Below are 16,719 nucleotides of genomic sequence, written 5' to 3' on the forward strand. Positions count from 1 at the left end.
GGCCAGTACCGTATCTAACCTAGGACACCAGGCCAGTACCGTATCTAACCTAGGACACCAGGCCAGTACCGTATCTAACCTAGGACACCAGGCCAGTACCGTATCTAACCTAGGACACCAGGCCAGTACCGTATCTAACCTAGGACACACCAGGCCAGTACCGTATCTAACCTAGGACACCAGGCCAGTACCGTATCTAACCTAGGACACCAGGCCAGTACCGTATCTAACCTAGGACACCAGGCCAGTACCGTATCTAACCTAGGACACCAGGCCAGTACCGTATCTAACCTAGGACACCAGGCCAGTACCGTATCTAACCTAGGACACCAGGCCAGTACCGTATCTAACCTAGGACACCAGGCCAGTACCGTATCTAACCTAGGACACCAGGCCAGTACCGTATCTAACCTAGGACACCAGGCCAGTACCGTATCTAACCTAGGACACCAGGCCAGTACCGTAGGACACCAGGCTCTAACCTAGGACACCAGGCCAGTACCGTATCTAACCTAGGACACCAGGCCAGTACCGTATCTAACCTAGGACACACCAGGCCAGTACCGTATCTAACCTAGGACACCAGGCCAGTACCGTATCTAACCTAGGACACACCAGGCCAGTACCGTATCTAACCTAGGACACCAGGCCAGTACCGTATCTAACCTAGGACACCAGGCCAGTACCGTATCTAACCTAGGACACCAGGCCAGTACCGTATCTAACCTAGGACACCAGGCCAGTACCGTATCTAACCTAGGACACCAGGCCAGTACCGTATCTAACCTAGGACACACCAGGCCAGTACCGTATCTAACCTAGGACACCAGGCCAGTACCGTATCTAACCTAGGACACCAGGCCAGTACCGTATCTAACCTAGGACACACCAGGCCAGTACCGTATCTAACCTAGGACACACCAGGCCAGTACCGTATCTAACCTAGGACACCAGACCAGTACCGTATCTAACCTAGGACACCAGACCAGTACCGTATCTAACCTAGGACACCAGGCCAGTACCGTATCTAACCTACACCAGGCCAGTACCATCTAACCTAGGCCAGGCCAGTACCGTATCTAACCTAGGACACCAGGCCAGTACCGTATCTAACCTAGGACACCAGGCCAGTACCGTATCTAACCTAGGACACCAGGCCAGTACCGTATCTAACCTAGGACACACCAGGCCAGTACCGTATCTAACCTAGGACACCCAGGCCAGTACCGTATCTAACCTCACCAGGCCAGTAACTAACCTAGGACACACCAGGCCAGTACCGTATCTAACCTAGGACACCAGGCCAGTACCGTATCTAACCTAGGACACCAGGCCAGTACCGTATCTAACCTAGGACACCAGGCCAGTACCGTATCTAACCTAGGACACCAGGCCAGTACCGTATCTAACCTAGGACACCAGGCCAGTACCGTATCTAACCTAGGACACCAGGCCAGTACCGTATCTAACCTAGGACACTAACCTAGGCACAGGCCAGTACCGTATCTAACCTAGGACACCAGGCCAGTACCGTATCTAACCTAGGACACACAGGCCAGTACCGTATCTAACCTAGGACACACCAGGCCAGTACCGTATCTAACCTAGGACACACCAGGCCAGTACCGTATCTAACCTACACCAGGCCAGTACCGTACAACCAGGACACAGGCCAGTACCGTATCTAACCTAGGACACCAGGCCAGTACCGTATCTAACCTAGGACACCAGGCCAGTACCGTATCTAACCTAGGACACCAGGCCAGTACCGTATCTAACCTAGGACACCAGGCCAGTCTAACCTAGGACACCAGGCCAGTACCGTATCTAACCTAGGACACCAGGCCAGTACCGTATCTAACCTAGGACACCAGGCCAGTACCGTATCTAACCTAGGACACCAGGCCAGTACCGTATCTAACCAGGCCAGTACCGACACCTACACAGGCCAGTACCGTATCTAACCTAGGACACCAGGCCAGTACCGTATCTAACCTAGGACACCAGGCCAGTACCGTATCTAACCTAGGACACACCAGGCCAGTACCGTATCTAACCTAGGACACCAGGCCAGGCCCTAGGACACCAGGCCAGTACCGTATCTAACCTAGGACACCAGGCCAGTACCGTATCTAACCTAGGACACCAGGCCAGTACCGTATCTAACCTAGGACACCAGGCCAGTACCGGACACCAGGCCAGTACCGTATCTAACCTAGGACACCAGGCCAGTACCGTATCTAACCTAAGACACCAGGCCAGTACCGTATCTAACCTAGGACACCAGGCCAGTACCGTATCTAACCTAGACACCAGGCCAGTACCGTATCTAACCTAGGACACACCAGGCCAGTACCGTATCTAACCTAGGAGGCCACACCAGGCCACCAGGCCAGTACCGTATCTAACCTAGGACACCAGGCCAGTACCGTATCTAGGCACAGGCCAGTACCGTATCTAACCTAGGACACACCAGGCTAACCTAGTACCGTATCTAACCTAGGACACCAGGCCAGTACCGTATCTAACCTAGGACACCAGGCCAGTACCGTATCTAACCTAGGACACCAGGCCAGTACCGTATCTAACCTAGGACACCAGGCCAGTACCGTATCTAACCTAGGACACCAGGCCAGTACCGATCTAACCTAGGCACCAGGCCAGTACCGTATCTAACCTAGGACACACCAGGCCAGTACCGTATCTAACCTAGGACACCAGGCCAGTACCGTATCTAACCTAGGACACCAGGCCAGTACCGTATCTAACCTAGGACACCAGGCCAGTACCGTATCTAACCTAGGACACCAGGCCAGTACCGTATCTAACCTAGGACACCAGGCCAGTACCGTATCTAACCTAGGACACCAGGCCAGTACCGTATCTAACCTAGGACACACCAGGCCAGTACCGTATCTAACCTAGGACACACCAGGCCAGTACCGTATCTAACCTAGGACACCAGGCCAGGCCAGTACCGTATCTAACCTAGGACACCAGGCCAGTACCGTATCTAACCTAGGACACCAGGCCAGTACCGTATCTAACCTAGGACACCAGGCCAGTACCGTATCTAACCTAGGACACCAGGCCAGTACCGTATCTAACCTAGGACACCAGGCCAGTACCGTATCTAACCTAGGACACCAGGCCAGTACCGTATCTAACCTAGGACACCAGGCCAGTACCGTATCTAACCTAGGACACACCAGGCCAGTACCGTATCTAACCTAGGACACCAGGCCAGTACCGTATCTAACCTAGGACACCAGGCCAGTACCGTATCTAACCTAGGACACACCAGGCCAGTACCGTATCTAACCTAGGACACCAGGCCAGTACCGTATCTAACCTAGGACACCAGGCTAGTACCGTATCTAACCTAGGACACCAGGCCAGTACCGTATCTAACCTAGGACACCAGGCCAGTACATCTAACCTAGGACACCAGGCCAGTACCGTATCTAACCTAGGACACCAGGCCAGTACCGTATCTAACCTAGGACACCAGGCCAGTACCGTATCTAACCTAGGACACCAGGCCAGTACCGTATCTAACCTAGGACACCAGGCCAGTACCGTATCTAACCTAGGACACCAGGCCAGTACCGTATCTAACCTAGGACACCAGGCCAGTACCGTATCTAACCTAGGACACACCAGGCCAGTACCGGCCAGTACCGTATCTAACCTAGGACACCAGGCCAGTACCGTATCTAACCTAGGACACCAGGCCAGTACCGTATCTAACCTAGGACACCAGGCCAGTACCGTATCTAACCTGGGACACCAGGCCAGTACCGTATCTAACCTAGGACACACAGGCCAGTACCGTATCTAACCTAGGACACCAGGCCAGTACCGTATCTAACCGCGGACACCAGGCCAGTACCGTATCTAACCTAGGACACCAGGCCAGTACCGTATCTAACCTAGGACACCAGGCCAGTACCGTATCTAACCTAGGACACCAGGCCAGTACCGTATCTAACCTAGGACACCAGGCCAGTACCGTATCTAACCTAGGACACACCAGGCCAGTACCGTATCTAACCTAGGACACACCAGGCCAGTACCGTATCTAACCTAGGACACACCAGGCCAGTACCGTATCTAACCTAGGACACCAGGCCAGTACCGTATCTAACCTAGGACACCAGGCCAGTACCGTATCTAACCTAGGACACCAGGCCAGTACCGTATCTAACCTAGGACACCAGGCCAGTACCGTATCTAACCTAGGACACCAGGCCAGTACCGTATCTAACCTAGGACACCAGGCCAGTACCGTATCTAACCTAGGACACCAGGCCAGTACCGTATCTAACCTAGGACACACAGGCCAGTACCGTATCTAACCTAGGACACACAGGCCAGTACCGTATCTAACCTAGGACACACAGGCCAGTACCGTATCTAACCCAGGCCAGGACACACAGGCCAGTACCGTATCTAACCTAGGACACCAGACCAGTACCGTATCTAACCTAGGACACCAGGCCAGTACCGTATCTAACCTAGGACACCAGGCCAGTACCGTATCTAACCTAGGACACCAGGCCAGTACCGTATCTAACCTAGGACACCAGGCCAGTACCGTATCTAACCTAGGACACCAGGCCAGTACCGTATCTAACCTAGGACACCAGGCCAGTACCGTATCTAACCTAGGACACACCAGGCCAGTACCGTATCTAACCTAGGACACACCAGGCCAGTACCGTATCTAACCTAGGACACCAGGCCAGTACCGTATCTAACCTAGGACACCAGGCCAGTACCGTATCTAACCTAGGACACCAGGCCAGTACCGTATCTAACCTAGGACACCAGGCCAGTACCGTATCTAACCTAGGACACCAGGCCAGTACCGTATCTAACCTAGGACACCAGGCCAGTACCGTATCTAACCTAGGACACCAGGCCAGTACCGTATCTAACCTAGGACACACCAGGCCAGTACCGTATCTAACCTAGGACACCAGGCCAGTACCGTATCTAACCTAGGACACACCAGGCCAGTACCGTATCTAACCTAGGACACACCAGGCCAGTACCGTATCTAACCTAGGACACACCAGGCCAGTACCGTATCTAACCTAGGACACCAGGCCAGTACCGTATCTAACCTAGGACACCAGGCCAGTACCGTATCTAACCTAGGACACCAGGCCAGTACCGTATCTAACCTAGGACACCAGGCCAGTACCGTATCTAACCTAGGACACCAGGCCAGTACCGTATCTAACCGCGGACACCAGGCCAGTACCGTATCTAACCTAGGACACCAGGCCAGTACCGTATCTAACCTAGGACACCAGGCCAGTACCGTATCTAACCTAAGACACACCAGGCCAGTACCGTATCTAACCTAGGACACCAGGCCAGTACCGTATCTAACCTAGGACACCAGGCCAGTACCGTATCTAACCTAGGACACCAGGCCAGTACCGTATCTAACCTAGGACACACCAGGCCAGTACCGTATCTAACCTAGGACACCAGGCCAGTACCGTATCTAACCTAGGACACCAGGCCAGTACCGTATCTAACCTAGGACACCAGGCCAGTACCGTATCTAACCTAGGACACCAGGCCAGTACCGTATCTAACCTAAGACACCAGGCCAGTACCGTATCTAACCTAAGACACCAGGCCAGTACCGTATCTAACCTAAGACACCAGGCCAGTACCGTATCTAACCTAGGACAGGCCAGTACAGGCCACCAGGCCACCGTATCTAACCTAGGACACCAGGCCAGTACCGTATCTAACCTAGGACACACCAGGCCAGTACCGTATCTAACCTAGGACACCAGGCCAGTACCGTATCTAACCTAGGACACACCAGGCCAGTACCGTATCTAACCTAGGACACCAGGCCAGTACCGTATCTAACCTAGGACACACCAGGCCAGTACCGTATCTAACCTAGGACACCAGGCCAGTACCGTATCTAACCTAGGACACCAGGCCAGTACCGTATCTAACCTAGGACACCAGGCCAGTACCCAGGCTAGTATCTAACCTAGGACACCAGGCCAGTACCGTATCTAACCTAGGACACCAGGCCAGTACCGTATCTAACCTAAGACACACCAGGCCAGTACCGTATCTAACCTAGGACACCAGGCCAGTACCGTATCTAACCTAGGACACCAGGCCAGTACCGTATCTAACCTAGGACACACCAGGCCAGTACCGTATCTAACCTAGGACACACCAGGCCAGTACCGTATCTAACCTAGGACACCAGGCCAGTACCGTATCTAACCTAGGACACCAGGCCAGTACCGTATCTAACCTAGGACACCAGGCCAGTACCGTATCTAACCTAGGACACCAGGCCAGTACCGGCCAGTATCTAACCTAGGGACACCAGGCCAGTACCGTATCTAACCTAAGACACCAGGCCAGTACCGTATCTAACCTAAGACACCAGGCCAGTACCGTATCTAACCTAGGACACCAGGCCAGTACCGTATCTAACCTAGACACCAGGCCAGTACCGTATCTAACCTAGGACACCAGGCCAGTACCGTATCTAACCTAGGACACCAGGCCAGTACCGTATCTAACCTAGGACACCAGGCCAGTACCGTATCTAACCTAGGACACACCAGGCCAGTACCGTATCTAACCTAGGACACCAGGCCAGTACCGTATCTAACCTAGGACACCAGGCCAGTACCGTATCTAACCTAGGACACCAGGCCAGTACCGTATCTAACCTAGGACACACCAGGCCAGTACCGTATCTAACCTAGGACACCAGGCCAGTACCGTATCTAACCTAGGACACCAGGCCAGTACCGTATCTAACCTAGGACACCAGGCTAGTACCCTAGGACACCAGGCCAGTATCTAACCTAGGACACCAGGCCAGTACCGTATCTAACCTAGGACACCAGGCCAGTACCGTATCTAACCTAGGACACCAGGCCAGTACCGTATCTAACCTAGGACACACCAGGCCAGTACCGTATCTAACCTAGGACACCAGGCCAGTACCGTATCTAACCTAGGACACCAGGCCAGTACCGTATCTAACCTAGGACACCAGGCTAGTACACCAGGCCAGTATCTAACCTAGGACACCAGGCCAGTACCGTATCTAACCTAGGACACACCAGGCCAGTACCGTATCTAACCTAGGACACCAGGCCAGTACCGTATCTAACCTAGGGACACCAGGCCAGTACCGTATCTAACCTAGGACACCAGGCCAGTACCGTATCTAACCTAGGACACCAGGCCAGTACCGTATCTAACCTAGGACACACCAGGCCAGTACCGTATCTAACCTAGGACACCAGGCCAGTACCGTATCTAACCTAGGACACCAGGCCAGTACCGTATCTAACCTAGGACACACAGGCCAGTACCGTATCTAACCTAGGACACCAGGCCAGTACCGTATCTAACCTAGGACACCAGGCCAGTACCGTATCTAACCTAGGACACCAGGCCAGTACCGTATCTAACCTAGGACACCAGGCCAGTACCGTATCTAACCTAGGACACCAGGCCAGTAACCGTATCTAACCTAGGACACCAGGCCAGTACCGTATCTAACCTAGTACCGTATCTAACCTAGGACACCAGGCCAGTACCGTATCTAACCTAGGACACCAGGCCAGTACCGTATCTAACCTAGGACACACCAGGCCAGTACCGTATCTAACCTAGGACACACCAGGCCAGTACCGTATCTAACCTAGGACACACCAGGCCAGTACCGTATCTAACCTAGGACACCAGGCCAGTACCGTATCTAACCTAGGACACCAGGCCAGTACCGTATCTAACCTAGGACACCAGGCCAGTACCGTATCTAACCTAGGACACCAGGCCAGTACCGTATCTAACCTAGGACACCAGGCCAGTACCGTATCTAACCTAGGACACCAGGCCAGTACCGTATCTAACCTAGGACACCAGGCCAGTACCGTATCTAACCTAGGACACCAGGCCAGTACCGTATCTAACCTAGGACACCAGGCCAGTACCGTATCTAACCTAGGACACCAGGCCAGTACCGTATCTAACCTAGGACACCAGGCCAGTACCGTATCTAACCTAGGACACCAGGCCAGTACCGTATCTAACCTAGGACACCAGGCCAGTACCGTATCTAACCTAGGACACCAGGCCAGTACCGTATCTAACCTAGGACACCAGGCCAGTACCGTATCTAACCTAGGACACCAGGCCAGTACCGTATCTAACCTAGGACACACAGGCCAGTACCGTATCTAACCTAGGACACCAGGCCAGTACCGTATCTAACCTAGGACACACAGGCCAGTACCGTATCTAACCTAGGACACAGGCCAGGCCACACCAGGCCAGTACCGTATCTAACCTACACACCAGGCCACACCAGGCCAGTACCGTATCTAACCTAGGACACCAGGCCAGTACCGTATCTAACCTAGGACACCAGGCCAGTACCGTATCTAACCTAGGACACCAGGCCAGTACCGTATCTAACCTAGGACACCAGGCCAGTACCGTATCTAACCTAGGACACCAGGCCAGTACCGTATCTAACCTAGGACACCAGGCCAGTACCGTATCTAACCTAGGACACCAGGCCAGTACCGTATCTAACCTAGGACACCAGGCCAGTACCGTATCTAACCTAGGACACACAGGCCAGTACCGTATCTAACCTAGGACACACCAGGCCAGTACCGTATCTAACCTAGGACACCAGGCCAGTACCGTATCTAACCTAGGACACACCAGGCCAGTACCGTATCTAACCTAGGACACACCAGGCCAGTACCGTATCTAACCTAGGACACCAGGCTAGTACCGTATCTAACCTAGGACACCAGGCCAGTACCGTATCTAACCTAGGACACCAGGCCAGTACCGTATCTAACCTAGGACACCAGGCCAGTACCGTATCTAACCTAGGACACCAGGCCAGTACCGTATCTAACCTAGGACACCAGGCCAGGCCAGGACACCAGGCCCGTATCTAACCTAGGACACCAGGCCAGTACCGTATCTAACCTAGGACACCAGGCCAGTACCGTATCTAACCTAGGACACCAGGCCAGTACCGTATCTAACCTAGGACACAGGCCAGGCCAGGACACCAGGCCAGTACCGTATCTAACCTAGGACACCAGGCCAGTACCGTATCTAACCTAGGACACCAGGCCAGTACCGTATCTAACCTAGGACACCAGGCCAGTACCGTATCTAACCTAGGACACCAGGCCAGTACCGTATCTAACCTAGGACACCAGGCCAGGCCAGTACCGTATCTAACCTAGGACACCAGGCCAGTACCAGTATCTAACCTAGGACACCAGGCCAGTACCGTATCTAACCTAGGACACCAGGCCAGTACCGTATCTAACCTAGGACACCAGGCCAGTACCGTATCTAACCTAGGACACCAGGCCAGTACCGTATCTAACCTAGGACACCAGGCCAGTACCTAGGACACCAGGCCAGTACCGTATCTAACCTAGGACACCAGGCCAGTACCGTATCTAACCTAGGACACCAGGCCAGTACCGTATCTAACCTAGGACACCAGGCCAGTACCGTATCTAACCTAGGACACCAGGCCAGTACCGTATCTAACCTAGGACACCAGGCCAGTACCGTATCTAACCTAGGACACACCAGGCCAGTACCGTATCTAACCTAGGACACCAGGCCAGTACCGTATCTAACCTAGGACACCAGGCCAGTACCGTATCTAACCTAGGACACCAGGCCAGTACCGTATCTAACCTAGGACACCAGGCCAGTACCCTAGGACACCAGGCCAGTATCTAACCTAGGACACCAGGCCAGTACCGTATCTAACCTAGGACACCAGGCCAGTACCGTATCTAACCTAGGACACCAGGCCAGTACCGTATCTAACCTAGGACACCAGGCCAGTACCGTATCTAACCTAGGACACCAGGCTAGTACCTCTAGAGCATAACAGACAGGAGTCTCACCTTGAGGAAGGTGGCCACCCCCAGCCTGGAGTGGATGTAGAGGATGGCACTCTGACCTCTCTCCACACGGCCCACCTGACACCGGATCTTCAGACACTGGACCTTGGAACAGTCCTGACAGAAGACACACACATACAATCACTGATCTCCTCCATCTATGTAAACTCAACAAAAAAAAGAAACGTCCTCTCACTGTCAACTGCGTTTATTTTCAGAAAACTTAACATTTGTATGAACATAAGATTCAACAACTGAGACATAAACTGAACAAGTTCCACAGACATATGACTAACAGAAATAGAATAATGTGTCCCTGAACAAAGGGGGGTCAAATGTATTGCCCTGGCCACATCTGAAGTCCTCATGCCTCCTCGCAGCATACCTAAGGCACGTTCACGCAGATGAGCATCTTTCTTTTGGTGTTTTTCAGAGTCAGTAGAAAGGCCCCTTTAGTGTCCTAAGTTTTCATAACTGTGACCTTAATTGCCTACCGTCTGTAAGCTGTTAGTGTCTTAACGACTGTTCCACAGGTGCTTGTTCATTAATTGTTTATGGTTTATTGAACAAGGGCATGGGAAACAGTGTTTAAACGCTTTACAATGAAGACCTGTGAATGTATTTAGATTTTTACAAATTATCTTTGAAAGACAGGGTCCTGAAAAAGGGCTGTTTCTTTTTTTTTGTTGCTGAGTTTAGTTGCTACTGTATGATTTGTTTAGAGTCAATTCAGGATGTAAACTGAAATTCCCCTTGCTTTTCAATGATAAAAATTGGCCCAGACTCTGTTGTACAGTAGCCAGGAGGTGTAGAGACAGTACCAGAGTTTCCAGGACTCCCTCCATCTCCTTCCTCTCCAGCTCTCTGCGGTGGACATGGTTCCTGTTCCTTCCCTCTGTCCTGTCTCCTCCTCCACTTGGAGAGGTGATGTTCTTCTCTCCAGATAGAGGGTTCTAGAAGAGACGGGGAGAAGTATTCTTTACCACAGAGAGGATGACATCCTAATTATGTGTCCTTGCTACCGTATTGTGTACTCTTATAGTTTTCACCGCATTTACGCGTTGGCTTGGCGTAAGCATGGGCTAGACTAGACAGTTACCTCTACCAGTTCTTTCATGGGCTAGACTAGACAGTTACCTCTACCAGTTCTTTCATGGGCTAGACTAGACAGTTACCTCTACCAGTTCTTTCATGGGCTAGACTAGACAGTTACCTCTACCAGTTCTTTCATGGGCTAGACTAGACAGTTACCTCTACCAGTTCTTTCATGGGCTAGACTAGACAGTTACCTCTACCAGTTCTTTCATGGGCTAGACTAGACAGTTTCCTCTACCAGTACTTTCATGGGCTAGACTAGACAGTTACCTCTACCAGTTCTTTCATGGGCTAGACTAGACAGTTACCTCTACCAGTTCTTTCATGGGCTAGACTAGACAGTTACCTCTACCAGTTCTTTCATGGGCTAGACTAGACAGTTTCCTCTACCAGTTCTTTCATGGGCTAGACTAGACAGTTACCTCTACCAGTTCTTTCATGGGCTAGACTAGACAGTTACCTCTACCAGTTCTTTCATGGGCTAGACTAGACAGTTACCTCTACCAGTTCTTTCATGGGCTAGACTAGACAGTTACCTCTACCAGTTCTTTCATGGGCTAGACTAGAGTTTCCTCTACCAGTTCTTTCATGGGCTAGACTAGAGTTTCTCCTCTACCAGTACTTTCATGGGCTAGACTAGAGTTTCTCCTCTACCAGTACTTTCATGGGCTAGACTATACAGTTACCTCTACCAGTTCTTTCATGGGCTAGACTAGACAGGTACCTCTACCAGTTCTTTCATGGGCTAGACTAGACAGTTACCTCTACCAGTTCTTTCATGGGCTAGACTAGACAGTTACCTCTACCAGTTCTTTCATGGGCTAGACTAGAATTTCCTCTACCAGTTCTTTCATGGGCTAGACTAGAGTTTCTCCTCTACCAGTACTTTCATGGGCTAGACTAGAGTTTCTCCTCTACCAGTACTTTCATGGGCTAGACTATACAGTTTCCTCTACCAGTACTTTCATGGGCTAGACTAGTTTCCTATACCAGTTCTTTCATGGGCTAGACTAGTTTCCTCTACCAGTACTTTCATGGGCTAGACTAGAGTTTCCTCTACCAGTACTTTCATGGGCTAGACTAGAGTTTCCTCTACCAGTACTTTCATGGGCTAGACTAGAGTTTCTCCTCTACCAGTACTTTCATGGGCTAGACTAGAGTTTCTCCTCTACCAGTACTTTCATGGGCTAGACTAGAGTTTCCTCTACCAGTTCTTTCAAATCCATGAAGGTAACAATTTCAAGAAAGGTCAGACGCAGGAAAAGTGTCTGGGCTGAATACGAGAGAAAGGTAAGAGAGGATACGATGACGTACTGAGACATTGAGTGAGTCTGGGCTGAATACGAGAGAAAGGTAAGACGTACTGAGACATTGAGCGGGTTGATCTCCATGTCTGTACTGCAGTTCATGCCACCGTCTCCATCCACCTCTAGTTTAGTGATGTAGAGCAGAGAGCCGTTGTTGAACCTGTAGGGCCACTCGATGTCCAGCATGGCCTTGCTGAAGGTACTGGGACCTCTGTTACGCAACTGGAACAGAAACAAGAGCGTTTTTAGTAACAACATGTACCAGGTAAAACAACATGTCTTCCCTGACGTCATGATGATTTATAGTAGGAGAGCTGTTGAGCTAGTTTAGAAACGTTTCCCTCAATCATTTATGGGCTGTATTGGAACACTTTGTATTTGGCAATTATTCAATCCACATACAGACAGAACATTCTATTACCCCACAGTTCTCCATACAGACAGGACATTCTATTACCCCACAGTTCTCCATATAGACAGATCATTCTATTACCCCACAGTTCTCCATATAGACAGAACATTCTATTACCCCACAGTTCTCCATACAGACAGAACATTCTATTACCCCACAGATCTCCATACTGTATAGACAGGACATTCTATTACCCCACAGTTCTCCATACAGACAGAACATTCTATTACCCCACAGTTCTCCATATAGACAGATCATTCTATTACCCCACAGTTCTCCATACAGACAGAACATTCTATTACCCCACAGTTCTCCATACTGTATAGACAGAACATTCTATTACCCCACAGTTCTCCATACTGTATAGACAGAACATTCTATTACCCCACAGTTCTCCATACTGTATAGACAGAACATTCTATTACCCCACAGTTCTCCATACTGTATAGACAGAACATTCTATTACCCCACAGTTCTCCATACTGTATAGACAGAACATTCTATTACCCCACAGTTCTCCATATAGACAGAACATTCTATTACCCCACAGTTCTCCATATAGACAGAACATTCTATTACCCCACAGTTCTCCATATAGACAGAACATTCTATTACCCCACAGTTCTCCATACTGTATAGACAGGACATTCTATTACCCCACAGTTCTCCATATAGACAGAACATTCTATTACCCCACAGTTCTCCATACTGTATAGACAGGACATTCTATTACCCCACAGTTCTCCATATAGACAGAACATTCTATTACCCCACAGTTCTCCATACTGTATAGACAGGACATTCTATTACCCCACAGTTCTCCATATAGACAGAACATTCTATTACCCCACAGTTCTCCATACTGTATAGACAGAACATTCTATTACCCCACAGTTCTCCATATAGACAGAACATTCTATTACCCCACTCCAGTTCTCCCCACAGTTATAGACAGAACATTCTATTACCCTGCACAGTTCTCCATAGACCACAGTTCTCCATACTGTATAGACAGAACATTCTATTACCCCACAGTTCTCCATACTGTATAGACAGGACATTCTATTACCCCACAGTTCTCCATATAGACAGAACATTCTATTACCCCACAGTTCTCCATACTGTATAGACAGGACATTCTATTACCCCCACAGTTCTCCATATAGACAGAACATTCTATTACCCCACAGTTCTCCATACTGTATAGACAGGACATTCTATTACCCCACAGTTCTCCATATAGACAGAACATTCTATTACCCCACAGTTCTCCATATAGACAGAACATTCTATTACCCCACAGTTCTCCATACTGTATAGACAGGACATTCTATTACCCCACAGTTCTCCATATAGACAGAACATTCTATTACCCCACAGTTCTCCATATAGACAGAACATTCTATTACCCCACAGTTCTCCATATAGACAGAACATTCTATTACCCCACAGTTATCCATATAGACAGAACATTCTATTACCCCACAGTTATCCATATAGACAGATCATTCTATTACCCCACAGTTCTCCATATAGACAGAACATTCTATTACCCCACAGTTCTCCATACAGACAGAACATTCTATTACCCCACAGATCTCCATACTGTATAGACAGGACATTCTATTACCCCACAGTTCTCCATACAGACAGAACATTCTATTACCCCACAGTTCTCCATATAGACAGATCATTCTATTACCCCACAGTTCTCCATACAGACAGAACATTCTATTACCCCACAGTTCTCCATACTGTATAGACAGAACATTCTATTACCCCACAGTTCTCCATACTGTATAGACAGAACATTCTATTACCCCACAGTTCTCCATACTGTATAGACAGAACATTCTATTACCCCACAGTTCTCCATACTGTATAGACAGAACATTCTATTACCCCACAGTTCTCCATACTGTATAGACAGAACATTCTATTACCCCACAGTTCTCCATATAGACAGAACATTCTATTACCCCACAGTTCTCCATATAGACAGAACATTCTATTACCCCACAGTTCTCCATATAGACAGAACATTCTATTACCCCACAGTTCTCCATACTGTATAGACAGGACATTCTATTACCCCACAGTTCTCCATATAGACAGAACATTCTATTACCCCACAGTTCTCCATACTGTATAGACAGGACATTCTATTACCCCACAGTTCTCCATATAGACAGAACATTCTATTACCCCACAGTTCTCCATACTGTATAGACAGAACATTCTATTACCCCACAGTTCTCCATATAGACAGAACATTCTATTACCCCACAGTTCTCCATATAGACAGAACATTCTATTACCCCACAGTTATCCATATAGACAGAACATTCTATTACCCCACAGTTCTCCATACTGTATAGACAGAACATTCTATTACCCCACAGTTCTCCATACTGTATAGACAGGACATTCTATTACCCCACAGTTCTCCATATAGACAGAACATTCTATTACCCCACAGTTCTCCATACTGTATAGACAGGACATTCTATTACCCCACAGTTCTCCATATAGACAGAACATTCTATTACCCCACAGTTCTCCATACTGTATAGACAGGACATTCTATTACCCCACAGTTCTCCATATAGACAGAACATTCTATTACCCCACAGTTCTCCATATAGACAGAACATTCTATTACCCCACAGTTCTCCATACTGTATAGACAGGACATTCATTCCCCACAGTTCTCCATATAGACAGAACATTCTATTACCCCACAGTTCTCCATATAGACAGAACATTCTATTACCCCACAGTTCTCCATATAGACAGAACATTCTATTACCCCACAGTTATCCATATAGACAGAACATTCTATTACCCCACAGTTATCCATATAGACAGATCATTCTATTACCCCACAGTTCTCCATATAGACAGAACATTCTATTACCCCACAGTTCTCCATACAGACAGAACATTCTATTACCCCACAGATCTCCATACTGTATAGACAGGACATTCTATTACCCCACAGTTCTCCATACAGACAGAACATTCTATTACCCCACAGTTCTCCATATAGACAGAACATTCTATTACCCCACAGTTCTCCATACAGACAGAACATTCTATTACCCCACAGTTCTCCATACTGTATAGACAGAACATTCTATTACCCCACAGTTCTCCATACTGTATAGACAGAACATTCTATTACCCCACAGTTCTCCATACTGTATAGACAGAACATTCTATTACCCCACAGTTCTCTGTATAGACAGAACATACCCCACAGTTCTCCATATAGACAGAACATTCTATTACCCCACAGTTCTCCATACTGTATAGACAGAACATTCTATTACCCCACAGTTCTCCATATAGACAGAACATTCTATTACCCCACAGTTCTCCATATAGACAGAACATTCTATTACCCCACAGTTCTCCATATAGACAGAACATTCTATTACCCCACAGTTCTCCATACTGTATAGACAGGACATTCTATTACCCCACAGTTCTCCATATAGACAGAACATTCTATTACCCCACAGTTCTCCATACTGTATAGACAGGACATTCTATTACCCCACAGTTCTCCATATAGACAGAACATTCTATTACCCCACAGTTCTCCATATAGACAGAACATTCTATTACCCCACAGTTCTCCATATAGACAGAACATTCTATTACCCCACAGTTCTCCATATAGACAGAACATTCTATTACCCCACAGTTCTCCATACTGTATAGACAGAACATTCTATTACCCCACAGTTCTCCATACTGTATAGACAGGACATTCTATTACCCCACAGTTCTCCATATAGACAGAACATTCTATTACCCCACAGTTCTCCATACTGTATAGACAGGACATTCTATTACCCCACAGTTCTCCATATAGACAGAACATTCTATTACCCCACAGTTCTCCATACTGTATAGACAGGACATTCTA

General features: G+C 48.7%; 1 protein-coding gene across 3 annotated transcripts in view; it reads right to left on the reverse strand.

Moving 5' to 3' along the window:
* Positions 1 to 16,719, reverse strand: part of LOC115124221 (integrin alpha-V-like) — a 101,464-nt gene that overhangs the window by 22,410 nt on the left and 62,335 nt on the right. For all 3 annotated transcript variants that reach the window (XM_065016180.1, XM_065016174.1, XM_065016187.1), the window contains exons 25-27: positions 12,431 to 12,595; positions 10,793 to 10,924; positions 9,975 to 10,088 (exon numbers count right to left, since the gene is read on the reverse strand). In XM_065016180.1, coding sequence (XP_064872252.1) covers positions 9,975 to 10,088; positions 10,793 to 10,924; positions 12,431 to 12,595 — 411 coding nt within the window. The remainder of the gene's footprint in view (positions 1 to 9,974; positions 10,089 to 10,792; positions 10,925 to 12,430; positions 12,596 to 16,719) is intronic.

The sequence above is a fragment of the Oncorhynchus nerka genome, linkage group LG3, assembly GCF_034236695.1.
Source record: "Oncorhynchus nerka isolate Pitt River linkage group LG3, Oner_Uvic_2.0, whole genome shotgun sequence".
Lineage (NCBI taxonomy): Eukaryota > Metazoa > Chordata > Actinopteri > Salmoniformes > Salmonidae > Oncorhynchus > Oncorhynchus nerka.